A 15,841-nucleotide genomic window follows, 5' to 3' on the forward strand; every position below is an offset into this window, starting at 1 on the left:
CTTAGTACCAGAGGTGGTAGAAGTACACAAATTCCTTACTCAAGTAAAAGTGCAAATACTCGTCTAAAAATATATTCTGGTAGAAGTTGAAGTACCATTTCAAATCCTTTACTCAAGTCAAAGTATAAAAGTACATGGTCTTAAATTTAATTAAAGTATAAAAGTAAAAGTCGTTCTCCAAAAGTCATTTCTAATGTTCTAAACTGGTTCTCTGTTGAGCGTTCCTCTGATTTCCAGATGAGAAAGAGTCTGCAGCTCAGATCACTAACGTTAATTCTAGCAGCTGAATTCACTACGTAAATTCTCTCTCTTGTTGCTTCTCTCTTCTTCGTGTTGCTTCTCTCTCTGTCCCTTTCCTTCCTTTTTGGTGTCGCTTTGCTGAACAAGCAGCCAATCACATCTGGCTCTTGATCAGCTGCTTCCGGGATGGAAGCCGTCTGATGCTGAAAATAAAAAAAAATGTAGAAAAGCAGTTGATGATTTCCCGAGAGTAACGAGTCTGTTTTGAAAATGTAGTGAGTAGAAAGTACAGGTTTTTCTTTTGAAATGTAGTGAGTAAAAGTAAAAAGTCTTCAGTGAAAGAAAAACTTGAGTAAAGTACAGATACTTGAAAATCCTACTTAAGTACAGTAATGAAGTATTTTTACTTTGTTACATCCCACCTCTGACTTGCATAAGCATATGGACATATAGCATAAGCATATGGACATATGTCTATGAATACTGACCAAAACATGTGAAGAAAATTAAAGTGCAAAGACTAACCTAAATCTAGCCTTCAGAATTACTGACCTATTTCTAGAATGATTTTACTGAGTGTTACTGAGAGTTAAAGAGGGCTCTGAATAAGATCTTTTGTGGACATGATCACCTGTGACCAACAATCAATTGTTGTTGTTTTTGCACCGTTGATTTTTGCAGTTGACCTTTCAAGGAGACAGATATCGTGAAATAGTGGCAGCCAAATATTATTCATAACAATCACAGAGTCAAACCAACTTTTAAGGATGGCTTTTTTTGCAACTGTCGAAGCCGCAAGTATTATGCGCTTCTCTTGAAAAGACAGGGGAATGCTAGAGGTGTGACCAAAGAACAAGAGACCTGGACAGTTTGGTATGGGCCTTTGTAATAGTCCACTTAATGTGGCAGCAATACGGTGCCATAGTGTATTAACAGTTTGGCAATACCAAAACATATGCATGAAGTCACCAATTTGCTTTAAATCTGCGTGATGGAGTGAGATATGATCTGTGCACAAATCTATAGTGGATCAATTGATGGGCAAGATTTTTGGAGGAAGAGAAGATGTTGTCCCACATTGAAGTCCAGTCACACGTAATGTTGAAAGCCCTATGGTCAGTTTCCCATTTGCTAGTAATAGGGTAGGGTAGGGGAGTTATGAATGGAGAGCTTTCCATAAAGTAGTGATACAAGGCCTGTTGTTTTCCCAGAGGTAACCAGTTTACTCCATATGCTTTAAGGGCTGATCGGAGTTTGAGGTAGAAAAACCAGGAAGAGCCAGGGATGGAATATGAATTTTTTTAGATCTTGGAAGGAGCGAAGTCCATCCATATTGTAGATGTCACCTATAAGTTAAAGATACCGCATGAGGACCATTGAGGAAATTTGAAAGGTGTCGAGCCAGAAAGTAGATTATTATTATTCCATATAGGGGACCGATCGTGGAACCTACAGGAAACCGATAAATATTTCTCTACTTGTCGATAAACCGAAAGGGTGTTAGTCATGATGGACCCCATATGGAGGGAGAAGAGGAAGAAGAAGAAGAACTCAAAGAATCGAGTGCTTGCCGTTCTGGAGGACTTGAAGGCGAGAAGGATAGCCAAAGCCACGGAACATTCCTCGGTCGGATATAGCCGCTTCATCACAATAGCAAATCCCTGTCGCTTTTGCTGTATTTCAGCAGACAGGTCTTGGCGGAAAGTGAGCTTGGAGTTTCCTTCTGAAGCTTGAATTTTTTTGGATGCCTGTAAGACCCGCTCCAATCTCTGAACCACTGAAGAGGGTTAGGCTCAATTCTTAACCAGAATTGTGTTAAGACACAAATTTTGGTAACACTTTATAATACAGCCCGCGTTTTAGAGTGTATAACTCCCCGTCATTACCATGTAATTTCCCGGAATTTACGGTGTAACTTCTTCATATGAATCAGTGAATCAGTATATATGTATATGGATGAAGTGCAATAAAAACAAATGATTTTGCCCTTTGCTCATGGCAGTTGTGACAATCATTTTTTATGCATGTGAGTTCGGCAGGCAAGCTTCACCCACACTCTGGGGATTTATTATGATTTACAAACTTGTTTGTCAGTTTAAAACAAACTTGTTTGTCAGTTTATCAGTTTATGTAACTTGTTTCAGGACATTTACTTGGTAAATGTGGAATTGTCTTGGAGAAAGTTTCTTGTTTACAGATTTTCTTCATTGTTTTATGATGATTTCTTGAAAGAAGTCATATTGGCAGGAATCAAGTGAAATTTATTGAAACCAGCAAGATTATCTGCCAGTGCAGTGAGATCATTTGAATTTTGAAAATATCACAAAATAAGCTTGATAGGTCTGGAAACAAGATAAAGTCACTGAACAGCTTGTCATTTTTTGCAGTGAACGTGGGTGTTCACTCAAAATGCACACGCACAAGCAAACCGTGAAAATTATTGTTTGCACACAAAAAAAAAAAACCACATGCATGCATGCTACTAGGAAGGGGGAACTGCCGGTAACAGCCCCTCTCGGCAGGACAACTGCTTCTCCACTCCTGGCTATGCTGACCTGCAGCCAGAGGCTTAAAAGTAAGAAACGTAGGCAGTAGTTTGGTAGTGAATAACAAGACTATACCAGACTAGGGCATGCTAGTTTCCAACTGAATAGTTTACAAACAGGTACAGTTTCACACAAAAGCAATGACCCACTGAACAATTTAGCAAAGCAACAGCTGGCAAATCTAAAAAAAAAAGGCAACAGGCAAAGGCAAATGCAGTTACATGTCCACTAATTTGGTCTAATATCTCTACAGGCAGAGCTATATTGCTCCAGTTTTACCTTCACACCAGTAGAGGATATACCTCTTGGGATTCCTAGGCAGTGGGGTGATTGTTCTATGCAGTGTCTGTCACTCCAGCCTACAGTCATAGGTTATATAGTAGCAATTGGAAATAATCAAAATGCAAAGTCACTCCTATACATAGTGCCAAAAACCATATTTCAACCATTTCCCCAAGAAGACCCACAGATGGATGAGGACAGCACAGCACAACCAAAACATCCTTTAAAGTGGACCCGCCCCCTAAGCAAAACCTGGCTACAAAGTGAGCCAGGCTTTCTAGAGGGCTACTTACCTACATAAGTAGGTAAGTAAGTAAAACTTTATTTATATAGCACTTTTTCAAACACACAGTTACAAAGTGCTTCACAGAGACAGAAAAGAAACAGTAAAATTAAATACAGGTAAGAATACAAACAACATGCAGGCAGATGATAAATACATACGGACATTAAAGGTCCCATATCATGGAAAACAGGATTTCCCTCGCCTCTTTGATTATAAAGGAGTTGGATGTGCTATCTAAACATTATGAAAGTATCAAAACGTCAGCAACTAAATCCACAAAATCCATATTCGAACCAACCGATCATCACAAAGGTTCGCTCATTGTCATTTTTGTAAGAAATAATAGACTAACAAAGTGTTTTTTTCAAAGCAATTGAGCGGTTGCCATTGTCTATTTACCAGAGAGTATGATATTAGGGCTTATAGGGATATAGGGATAGTTATTAGGGGCCAAGGGACCCATACACTGATGAATCTTGTTAGCAGTGTGATGAGTACCATTAACAAGAGACTCAGTTTTGTCAGGGAGAAAATTTAGAGCCATCCAGTCTTTAATAGCAGCCAAACAGTCATGGAGAGTGCCAAAGTTAGTTAGATCAGTGGTTCTCAATGTGGGGTCCGGGGACCACCAGGGGTCCTTGAGAGGGTTCCAGGGGGTCCCCAGCAAATTGATAAATTGTTAAACTTAAAGTTAAGTAGAAGAATGACTATTTTGATCATAGTTTCTCTGTTATCTCTCTACCTACAATACAGATAGTCATGGAATTCTGGACAAAATCATATCTAACAATACAAATTATCTCAGATTTGGGTCTGGGAGACAAAATCTCATCAAATGGGGTCCGTGGCCCTAATGTGGACTAAATTACGGGTCCTTGATATGAAAAAGGTTGAGAATCACTGAGTTAGATCATTTGGCTTAACAGACAGATATGACCAATGGCATGACCAATGGTGTCAAAAGCTGCACTCAAGTTTAGTGACACCAAAATAGAGTTCATCATTATCTGCGCGCATAAGTATGTCGTTAGTGACTCTTAACAAAGTAGTTTCACTACTGTGTTTTTGGTGAAAGCCAGACTGACATGTATCAAAGATGTTATGTCCTTCAACCACCTGTAGGAACTGCTCAGCGACTACCTTTTCTTGAATTTTGGAGGTGACATACAACAGGTGTAATTGCACAAAAGAGAAGGATCAAGTCCAGGTTTTTTCAAAAAGGGGCTGGATGCTAGCTGTTTTCAAATTATAAGGAACAGGTGAGGTGAGGGACTGATTTACAATAGAGAGCAGACTTGGGCCAATGACAGGCAAGACCTCTTTGAGTAATTTGGGAGGGATAATATCTAAAGGACTAGAAGACAGGCACATGTGAGATACCATATCTATGAGACACTGTAGGGAAATAGGTGCGAACTGAGTCAGCAGGTTGGTAAATCAGGACAAGAAGATAGAGGCTTGGTATTTGATCTGATACCATTGTTCTTGTCAACAAAAAAATTCTAGAAAAAAAATTCACAGTTGAGGGAAGAACTGAGGAACAACTGGCAACAATTAGAATCCTATCATGCTTCAGAACAGCATAAGATAAAAGCTCAGAAAACTCAGTCAAAAAAACGATTATTTGGTTTAGGGGGACGATAAATGACCAGGCAACATACTGGCTTTTCACAGTCGACTTTAAAAATAAGGGATTCAAAACCATGGAAGTCATCTGCACTGATAACATTACAATTAAGGTGTCCCCCCCACCCCCCACCCCCACCACCACGCCCAGTGGACCTAGGGGAGTTCAGAAAACAATAATCTGGTGGATAAAGCAAAAGGGCAGCAGTCCCCTGATCTAAGCCAAGTCTCTGTCAGAAATAGAATGTCTAGGCTTTTGGATCTAACTAGATCATTAAGAATAAAAGACTTGTTTGAGATCTAGCATTAAACAATGCAAAATTAGTGAGAGGGGATCTTTGCATCTTCCAGGTAAGCCCAATAAAACCAGGTTCTTTCTTCTGCCTCAATTCTCCAAATGATTTACTTTTTTGATTGCAGAGATGAGATAGTTGTCTCAGCATGCTTTAAAGCGCATGTGGAGACCAATACTGAGTCCTCCAAATCAGAGATCCTCTGCTCAGCTTCACCAATGCGTCTTTGAAGCTCAGATAACGCCTTATTCGTATTATGGCGCTTTTCCACCGCATGGTACCGGCTTGACTCGACTCGACTCTACTCGCCTTTTTTGGTTTTCCACTGGCCAAGTACCAGGTACCAGGTACCATATTACGTAGTACCTGGTACTTCTTTTCGTAGCACCTCCTTCAAGGTTCCAAGCGAGCTGAGGCGAGCTGAGGCGATACCAAAAGGTGACGTGAAAACACTGCAGACCACTGATTGGTCAGAGAATCGTCATCGCAACACGGGACATATATAGATAAACCTCTTTCGATTACCGACTTGGGATGTTAAATGATCCAGACATTAGTCTATGTCGTCCAAATGACCATGGATGACGGGGCACTGAGATATTTAATTTGGTGAGAATTTCAGTCAGTTCAGTCTACTGATGAACTAGACGTTCATGAGCAGAATTTCTTTCTCCAGTCAGCTAAAGTTAACAAGATGGGTGTTTGTAAAGGTAGGGCAGCTATAGAGCAGAGCGTTTGCCGGCATCCCCGTTGAGTAGAGTTTTCTGCCTTTAAGCACCGTCCAAACACCGCCCAGCCAGAAAACTTTGGTCATAAAACGAACCGAGCCAGTAGTTAAAGCTCCTAAAACAGGTACAACCACCTGCTCTGTATTTATTTTTTCAGAGCCGAAACGCGTGTTACGTCGTCAGATTCACTCCTGGAAAGGCGTACTGGTGTGTTCCGGCCCAATGACCCCCTAGATTTGTTTCCTCTGTCAAGAGACTCGGGGCCACCTCTTAGTCAAAGACACCCTCTAGAGGCCATCTCACGAAGCCACATCTCACTAAGCGTCACCTGACGGACGGACTGACTGACTGACTGCCTGACCTGAATTTGCCGCATGATGCAGCGCTGTGGGAAAAACACGCCGTCTCACCTGCAGGACTCATAGCAACTTTGTATCTTGAGAATTTAAGGTTTATTAGGCTGTTTTTATATGATTTACTGTTATCTAATTTATTTTCAGCTTATTTTATTTCTTTATTAGTATTTTTCCCCACTAATGATCTCTGTATAAAATTGGGTGTGGTGAAATAGCCATGTGAAAGCCATTAAAACTGACAAGGGCAACGGCTATGATATGAATCCTCACTCCTAAATCTGAGGCTATAGTTATTAATTTCTGCTCAGTATATAGGCTAGAAAAGACAAAAGTATACAATAACATGTATGCCTCGCTCATATAGGCCTAATATATTGCATTAAATTAGTTAACAGTTGGCTGTAAGCTTTCTACAGGCAATTTAAATAATGTCTCTGTGGCGATTCTAAGCATAGAAAATTGCTTCTGTTGTGTGTATATTTCTGTTTAGTAGGCCTAATTGCACAATATCACATAGTTTGATTAATCCGTTATTATGAAAGCAAGTCAACAAATGAATGAACCTTTGCAGGATCACACTTAAAAACACTCTTTACTTTTACCTCTAAGTTATCGGGAACGCGCCTCACAGTCCACGACGCCATGATCCCTCAGTAGGTGGCCAACCACCAAAGAAGCGGAAGCGGAGCTGCTCATCATCGATTTACGGCATCCCGCCATTTTAATGTAGGAGAACACAAGCTGGTTGCATGCATCACCACCACACCGTCTCAGTGGCCCTGGCCGTCCATTTCTTACTGGTTATTTATTCACTATAGCTACTGTAAATTGGACTAGCACAAGAGGAGAGATTATACGTGTTTTCGTCGTCGTCTACTCCAGGCTCTTACGAGTTGTGAAGACGGTGGATTTAAGGTCAGAACTAATTTGCCACTCGAGGCCCAGTGTTAGCATAGTTAGCTTGACAACAAACGTGACGGACTCGCGCTAATGTTACATGATGAAAGACTTTAAACTAGCCTTTAATGCTACTATCTGTTAGTTGGAGTGTAAAATTTGTAGCACACGATTTAAACGCTCGCTAACGTTAACGACGTCCGGTAAAGCGTGTTGTTCCGCCGGGTGAAGAAATATGTGTTAAAGTACAAAGCAGCTAACGTTACATGCTAGGAGGGAGGTCGTAACAAATAAACCAAGCACTGATACTCATTGTTTGGGCAGCAATTTCAGCGGAATACGCCTATTGGTAGTGTGCCACAATGTTTCAGGTACAAGCTAACGTTATATATTTCTGTCCTATTGTTTCTTTAGGTGAAAGATGACGCAGTTTTTACCCCCGAATCTGCTGGCTCTCTTTGCACCGCGGGACCCCATACCGTTTCTGCCCCAGCTAGAGAAGCTGCCCCACGAAAAGCATCACAACCAACCTTACTGTGGCATCGCACCGTTCATTAGGCACTTCGAGGTGAACACACTATCCTCCACATCATGAATAATGTTTGTTTCAAAGCTATATTGCCCCCCCCCCCTTGTTGATAATTGCCTTTTCTGAACAGGACCCTAGAGATGCTCCCCCACCAACAAGGGCAGAAACCCGTGAGGAGCGGTTGGAGAGAAAGGTAAGGTGAAATTGAGATTAGTTTTTTGAGTGTATTACAAAAAGGGAAGTTGCAGACTGTTGGGGGCGTCCACACGTCCCAGTCACGTGTGCCCTCTACCAGGAAATGAGTAGATTCGCTAATTCCTGCACATCTGTTTGTGTTGCAGAGGCGAGAGAAGATTGAGAGGAGGCAAGCAGTGGTGGAGACAGAACTCAAGCTGTGTAAGTTTGCAAAGTGAAATATGCAAGCCCTTATAAATGTAGGCGGAGGGTTTGGTCTTAAATAATCTTGTTTTCATGTCTGCTTCACTTTAGGGGATCCCCATAACGACCCCAATGCGCAAGGGGATGCGTTCAAGACATTGTTTGTTGCGCGAGTGGTAAGCATATTAATATTTACCTTTCAAGTGTCCTTCCCCAGGCTTTTGGTGGAGGGAAATGTGATGGTGTCTTAGGGCTGGCCAATATATCGATATTGTGATATGAGACTAGATATCATCTTAGATTTTGGATATCGTAATATCATGATATGGCATAAGTGTCTTTTCCTGGTTTTAAAGGCTGCATTACAGTAAAGTGATGTCATTTTCTGAACTTACCAGACTGTTTCTAGCTGTTTCTATTATTTGCCTTTACCCACTTAGTCATTATATCCACATTACTGATGATTATTTATCAAAAATCTCATTGTGTAAATATTTTGTGAAAGCACCAATAGTCATCCCTACAATATTGTCGCAATATCGATATATTTGGTCAAATATATTGTGATATTTTAATTTTGTCCATATCGCCCAGCCCTATGGTGTCTTGTGTTATGGCCATCTATGTATAATAATGTTATTTTTTCATTGCTTTAGAACTATGATACTACAGAGTCCAAGCTTCGCCGTGAGTTTGAGGTGTATGGCCCCATCAAACGGGTACGTGTTTTGATGCTGTTTGTTGTTGTCCTCATGTGCAGCTGCGTTGTTTACAAAGATAAATTCCCATAAGCGCCCAGCCTCACCATGTCTCTTTATTCCAGATCTACATAGTGTACAACAAGAGGACTGGGAAGCCGCGGGGCTATGCCTTCATTGAATATGAGCATGAGCGAGACATGCACTGTGAGTACCAACAGAGACCACTGACCCAAACCCATGAACCACCACATATTTTTAGTCATGGGACGGGCATACTATATTTATTTATGTATGTGACATATATTGGCTGCACTGCTTAGCAGTGTCTTCATCTGAAGACTCACCCCTGTTTTTTATCAAGGACAAGTTATTAGCACGGCCTCAAGTTGAAGCCCTCTTTCCTGTATCATAGAGCTTCTGGTAATAATACTTGGGTGGCAGCTTTCTAAAGTACCTACTTGCATACAATAGGACAGAAATATTTCTTGTAATAATACTTGGGTGGCAGCTTTCTAAAATACCTACTTGCATACAATAGGACAGAAATATTTCTTGTAATAATACTTGGGTGGCAGCTTTCTAAAATACCTACTTACATATGCCTAATGAAGGTGACTACTATTGAGGAGGCAATTTATGGGCAATATGAAATATGCCGCCAGTATCATCCACAATTTGCATGTCTAAAAACGGACACAAGTCTAGTGGTTGTATGTGTGTGTGTGTGTGTCTGTGTTTGGTGCGCATCATCAGTCGACTAATAGTGTGGTTGTGGAGAGGTTCCACATCACTCAGTGGGGCATCATGGTGGGGAGGTGGGAGGACAAAGGTAGAAAATGTCCTCAGAATTTTTCCTCTGTAAACCTGAAACATGTTTTGCCTGTCATAGGGCAGATTTCTTTTTAACTGGTAGGTGTTGTAGCTCTGTGGAAGAGCAGTTCTCCTGGTTGGGACTGTAATGGTAAGCACAAGGTCAGATTGGTCACCAAGCATTGAATGGGGTTTTTTACTAGAATGTGTAAGGATAGCATGGAAACCCGTTATCTATGTGATTTGATATTCAGCCTCTTTCTCAAAGTTCTTATCAGTGGTCCTCAACCCTGGTCATGGTGAGCTTCGTTTTTAGTTTACACACTGGTGAGAGAATCTAGTCTGTAACACCACTGTGACACCATTCTGGGATATGAGTACTATCCAACCGGAATAGCTGGACTCTTCAGGACCAGAGTTGTTGTATCGCTGTTATATTGTCACAGCAAGGGACTGACTTGGAGGGGGAATGTGGGACTCTGCAGTGTATTAACTGTGTGTTGTTCTCATTGCCACTGCAGCCGCCAATCTGTGATGGCTATTGGCCAGAGCTGGCTTGCAGATGATGATGGTTTATGGATACATTCTACACCCTACTACCACAGCTCAGTATATGGTTGGTATAATGGGTTTGTATGATGGGTAAGATTTCTTTCCACCCTCCATCTCCTACTTAGGGAAGAGGAGCTACGTTCAATGGCGAAAGCACTTTTTCTTTGCAAGCCATAAAGAGCTTTAACTGCAATTGATAGAACTTGGAGCTTGGGCTTTGACCATTGAACGCACCCCAGGCCATTAGTGTATTGACAGGTGCCCAATGAATCTGCCCTTTATGTTAAAGCCACCTCGGGTTAATGAAGGCTGTTGCTTAGCACAAGCAATGTAGTTTTTTTTTTTTTTTTTTTTTCTTTCTTAGATTTATGGAGAGCACATTTTCAGTGAGTGTGACAGTGAAGGGAGTAACAGAACGCCCAAAAGCTCCATTAGAGAGCTTTTCCAAAGGTTCGCCACTTTGATCGAAATGGAATCTATAGCTACAGAGTCGTAAGGAAGTAAACTATTTTGACGAGAACTGTCAAATCTTCACAGGGAAAGTTGGGCAAAGGCATTTGTTAGGGTGCTAAAGCCTGCTCCATTGGCCAAACTGCTTATTGCTTCTGTGTGACGTTGGGCTACTGGCAGGCTCTAGATGTTGTGTAGCTTGACAAAATTCATAACTTAGATGAGATGATCTACATAATGCTAGAACCTCAAATAAGATGTTGACAGGTTAGATTGAGCTAATGAGCTTTTGAGCTGGCTTTAATATAATTGGCTGATGAGGGGACTCGCTTGATAATACTACTACATAGGCTACTCATACACTGTTGCATCCACTGCATAACTTAAAATAGATATTAGGCAAGATAACACTACAGACACGTATAGATAACGGAATAGTTAAGACAAAGGTTTTCATAAAATGGATCCCACTCACAGCTTATGACACGTCAGTACATGGGTTTAGACATTGGAAGCCCTATCAGTTTGAGAAATCAGGTCACTTGCATACACTTATTTCAGCATGTGGAACATTATTAGATTGAATTCTTTGAAATCCTAGTTTTTGTGCTTTCAAGTTTAAAAAAAAACAAACAAAACAAAGCTCGGTATGTTCTGGCCTCATGTGCGAGTTGGTCGGGGGTTGTGGTAAGGCAACTCCGGTAAGGAAAGCAGTTCTTATTTAGGTTAGAGTTAATTTTTCAGATGGTCAGTTTCGGCAGGACTGGCGGGGGTTTGGTAAGGCCCTGCTTAAGAATGGGATGTTGTCATACTTGGTGAACCTAGGAAATGGAGGGGTTGCGGTAAGGCCCCCTGTTTGTTGTGACACTATGTGCTTTCTGGTAATGAGGGATTTTGGTAAGGCCCTCAGATTGGGTCAGGGGCTTTCATAAGGCCCATGTGTGAGGGGTTTTGGTAAGGCCCTCAGACTGTGTACTATGAGTAAGGGGTCTTGGGTAAGTCCCTCTTCTTGGACGTAAAGGCCCTGTCCTCAGGGATCATCGCCACATCAGACCAGTGTAGCAGCCAGGATGGGTCGTCTGGATCTCGTCAAGTTCTTCCATCATAAAAGATGGATTCCAAGACTGTTGTGTGGGGTAATGGAGTGTACTTAAGAGTTGGACCGAGTCAGAATATAGCGGATGTTGTAAATATGCCAACGGCTGTCAACTCCCGTGTGGATTGGCAAATGGAAGCTTTTTGCTGTTGTTGGTTCCTTCCAGCATGTTGCACATGCGTCCAGATGGTGGTAAGATAGTTGACAGTGAAGAATTTTCAACAGATTAAAGCTAAGCCACGAGGACACAAAGACCACAGTGCACTTCAATATGATTGAAACTTGGGCTGGCACGAATTGCTTTTGAAAACCACATACTGTGGCAATACACGCAAATTTTCACAATATCAGATGCTTCTCAGTTACACTTTTCTTGGCTGAACAAAGTGTTTGGCATCTAGGTCAACAATTATTTGGGTGGAGACGACCGTCAACAGATCATTCATAGTATATGTCACTTATGCAATATGCGTCTTGTATAAAATGCTGTGGTAAGTAATGGAATTTGTCAGCCTCCGGGTTCTTTCTTCAAAGAATTTGATTTGCACGGCCACAGTGAAATGCTGTTATGACTGCACAGGTACTATTTTTCTCAGGTTTGTGAAAATTAATACAGGACAAACTCATTAATTGTTAAAAAAAAAAAAAAAGCTAACTGCAGATTTACAATTATTCAACAACCCATCACTGGCAATTTATTCAGGATTGTAGGTCATGTGGTGTGCTTTACTGCAATAATGGAAATTTGCCTGGTTGCATGGACACTGAAGTTACCTGTAAGCAAACTGGATGTTCTGATAATCTCACGTGGTGAATACATACTGTTACACATTAACAATAATGCTTTGACTATACAAAACCACAACGTTAACTAACACAGCAGGTTGGTATGTTGGTTTAGGTTTAGCGAATACATTGTAAATGTAATGAAAGTATTGTTTGGATTAAAGACTATGTATCACTCAAAACTGTGTGGTCAAAACTTAGCATGATTCTGCATCTCTGTAACATGTAGTAAACAATCTAGTTGTAAAATAAGTGACGGGAGTGAATTGGATATGTAATCGGATCTGAGGGTTCCCTGTCGATTTTCCACAGGAACCTGAAGCTTTAGTTGCTGTTTTCACAAGTCTTCAGGAAACTCTTAAACAACTGAGCACAAAGCCTTCTTAAAGTAAGATATTACAGTTCCTGACGCCCCAACGCAATGCTGCTACCTCAGTGTTCGAGTCAATAATTGCTCTACGTTGTCACTGTCAAACTTGTATGAAAGATTTAGCACTTGTGACCAAAATGTCCAAGGGGATTTTATTTCATGTTTAACTTTACATGCATTTGTAAGGCATATTACGAGTGGCTTTGCACTATCACATACAATAGTTAAATTGCACTTCACAATATAACTGTTGTATCAAGACATCAAAATAACGGAAACCTAGGTGAGAGCTGGGTATCTGAGAGATGCAGGTAAAACCATAATGTATCGACCACTCCTGGGGTGTGGTGGAAGGAGGTCAACTCCCAATATCCTTCGGCTTTTACCCAGAGAGCAGCCCTCTCGGCCTCGCCTGCTCCTGGTCAGTATAATCATGCACTCTTTGTTTCCTTGGCCACAGTGATGTAGCCATACTCCCAGCTCACCACCTCTGTCTTCCCTCTCCCTATTCCTCCTCTCCAGCCGCCTACAAGCACGCCGACGGGAAGAAGATCGACGGCAGGAGGGTGCTGGTGGACGTGGAACGAGGACGCACCGTCAAAGGATGGCATCCCCGCAGGCTAGGTCAGCCGCCAATTCATATGAAACTTGTGCATTAGTGCTCTCTAACCATGTGCCATAGTGAGCTGTGTGTATGCGGGTTTTCATTCCAACCAAGCATATTGGTTATTATTTTATTTTTTTTTCCCCAAATAGGTGGTGGACTGGGTGGCACCAGGAGAGGTGGAGCTGATGTTAACATCAAGCACTCTGGCCGAGATGACGCATCTCGCTACGATGACCGCGCTCTGGGAGGGTTAGTAACTTCCTTGAATGTTCCAGCTAGGGCTGAACAATTAATCGAAATTTTATCAAAATCGCAATATGGCCTACTGCAATTTTCAAATGGCAGGAGGCGCAATATTTGTTAAAGGCAAAATGTGTCAAAATACCATTTTAAATGAAATATTGTGGTGCTGCAGAGATGTCCTGGCCTACACATCATATTCTACAGACTTAAGAAAACATCTTTGTTTGGTATGGTAATCACACCACAATCATTTTAATACATTTTTCAATGAAAATGAGAATAATGATGTAAAAATGATCATTCCCTCTAATATCGCAAATCATATCACAATTGCAATATCAGTCAAAATAATCGCAATTAGATATTTTTTCAAAATCGTTCAGCCCTAGTTCCAGCGCTTTGATTCATGCAGCTATTTCAGTCCTGGGATGGTAGTGTAAGCGCAGTGATTTGGTCAAACCAAATATCACTGCTAGTATCAGTAAAGGCATGTGGATTGGTGTGAAATGCTGTGCTGCTCTGTTCTTACTTTCTTTTCATTGTCCTTTCTACCTGTAGTGACCGGGAACGCGGAGACCGGCGGGAGCGCAGCCGGGAGCGTGACCGGGATAAGGACAGAGAGCGCCGGAGGTCCCGGTCCCGCGAACGGCGTCGGCGTTCCCGTTCTCGAGAGAGAGACAGGGAGAGAGACAGGTCGGGCCTGGCGCCGCCGGTGCCGGGAGGGGAGGACGGCGGCGGCGGAGGCGGTGGTGGCGGCGGCGGAGGCAGCCGGCGCCGAGAACGAGAGAGGGAGCGCGGGGGCGGGGCGGGCGGCGGCGGCGACAGCAGGAGCAGGGAGAGGAGTCGAGACAGAGACAGGAAGAGACGGAGCAGGAGCCGAGAACGCAAGAGAGACAGGGAGAGGGGCAAGGGGCTGGACGGGGAGGAGGCCGGCCAGGGAGACGGCCCCATGGAGGGTGGAGACCGGATGCCCGAGGAGCATGAGGGAGAGGAGGCCGCCGAGGGCCTGGAGGAGCGCGGCAGAGAGAGGGACAGGGACAGGGAGAAAGACAGGGACCGCAGGCGCAGCCACAGGGACCGGGACCGGGACCGAGACAGGCGCCGGGGAGACAGGGAGAGAGACAGGGAGCATAAAAGAGAGCGAGGCGACAGAGAGCGAGGAGGAGCGGACCGCAGGGAGGAGCGCCACGCCTCCCTACGGGACGACATGGGCCCCCAGGACGACATGGGCAACGGGGACGAGGGAGACACGGCGCCGCCCATGGAGGAGTACAGCCAAGACGGGATGATGATGGACCAGGAGTCTGTGCAATCCGGAGAAGGATACGGCTCCAACGAGAACGGCTACAAGATGGAGGCACAGGGAGACGAGTACTGAGATGGCCACCTCCATTTTTATCCAACAGACTCCCACTTTCATACATAGTGTATGATACTGTACTCATCCCCTTGCCCCCTTACTCTGAATGCCACAGGGCAGTTTAGGTATAGGAACCATAAGTAATTTCAGGGCTTCCTCAGTACCATAGCTCCACATCCATCCTTCACTAGCTTTCAATTCGAATCTGATGAGAATGTGTCACAATATTCCACTAGCTATCGTTTCACATAATAGTTGACTCATGAGGGAGCAATGATTTCCTATTTTGCCCAACTAATCCGTGCCACCAAAGGTTCCTGGTGAATTTAAGAGTTTCAACTGCAACTTTTTTTGGTTGTTGTTTTTTTGGTGGGGGAGAGGAGTAAGCAGAAACTGTTAGGCATCGATGACTATTTTTTGTACAAGTGCATAACCTTGTGAGGCACTAGCTATATTTGTTTTACTTCATTTTGGAGATTTGTGTGTTTTTTCTGTTTCTTTTTTTTCTTTTCCAAACCCAGACATCGCTCACTTAGATTTTTGTTTGCTTAATTGGACCCAAATAGGTAACAATTTCTGCAATGAAATCTACTATTGCATGACCAGGAGTGGGCTGATTACCAATTTTTCACTGTTAAATCTAAATCGAGCATTGTTCTGTTCAGCATCTTGGTTGTGTTGGAATAAATTTCTTTTATTTATGAC

At 42.7% G+C, this 15,841-nt stretch overlaps 1 protein-coding gene across 1 annotated transcript; it reads left to right on the plus strand.

Moving 5' to 3' along the window:
• Nucleotides 1-7,089: 7,089 nt before the first annotated feature.
• On the plus strand, nucleotides 7,090-15,840 carry snrnp70 (small nuclear ribonucleoprotein 70 (U1)). The gene is made up of 10 exons (XM_071518985.1): nucleotides 7,090-7,272; nucleotides 7,669-7,822; nucleotides 7,914-7,976; nucleotides 8,125-8,179; nucleotides 8,273-8,337; nucleotides 8,818-8,880; nucleotides 8,985-9,066; nucleotides 13,449-13,550; nucleotides 13,683-13,782; nucleotides 14,335-15,840. Exons 2-10 carry the CDS (start codon nucleotides 7,676-7,678, stop codon nucleotides 15,152-15,154), a joined length of 1,497 nt encoding a protein of 498 aa, XP_071375086.1. The 5' UTR covers nucleotides 7,090-7,272; nucleotides 7,669-7,675; the 3' UTR covers nucleotides 15,155-15,840.
• Nucleotide 15,841: the final 1 nt, after the last annotated feature.

This window comes from Centroberyx affinis, unplaced genomic scaffold (genome assembly GCF_046629955.1).
Source record: "Centroberyx affinis isolate AG114_WGS23_722 - 3 ecotype Tasmania unplaced genomic scaffold, CSIRO-AGI_Caff_v1 ptg000647l_1, whole genome shotgun sequence".
Lineage (NCBI taxonomy): Eukaryota > Metazoa > Chordata > Actinopteri > Beryciformes > Berycidae > Centroberyx > Centroberyx affinis.

Excerpts from the sequence above, each read along its gene's own strand:
- snrnp70 (XM_071518985.1), top strand. The coding sequence starts at position 7,676 with ATGACGCAGTTTTTACCCCCGAATCTGCTGGCTCTCTTTGCACCGCGG. Across the intron at positions 7,823-7,913 it reads CGTTCATTAGGCACTTCGAG|GACCCTAGAGATGCTCCCCC; the intron begins GTGAACACACTA and ends TTTTCTGAACAG. Across the intron at positions 13,783-14,334 it reads GATGACCGCGCTCTGGGAGG|TGACCGGGAACGCGGAGACC; the intron begins GTTAGTAACTTC and ends TTCTACCTGTAG.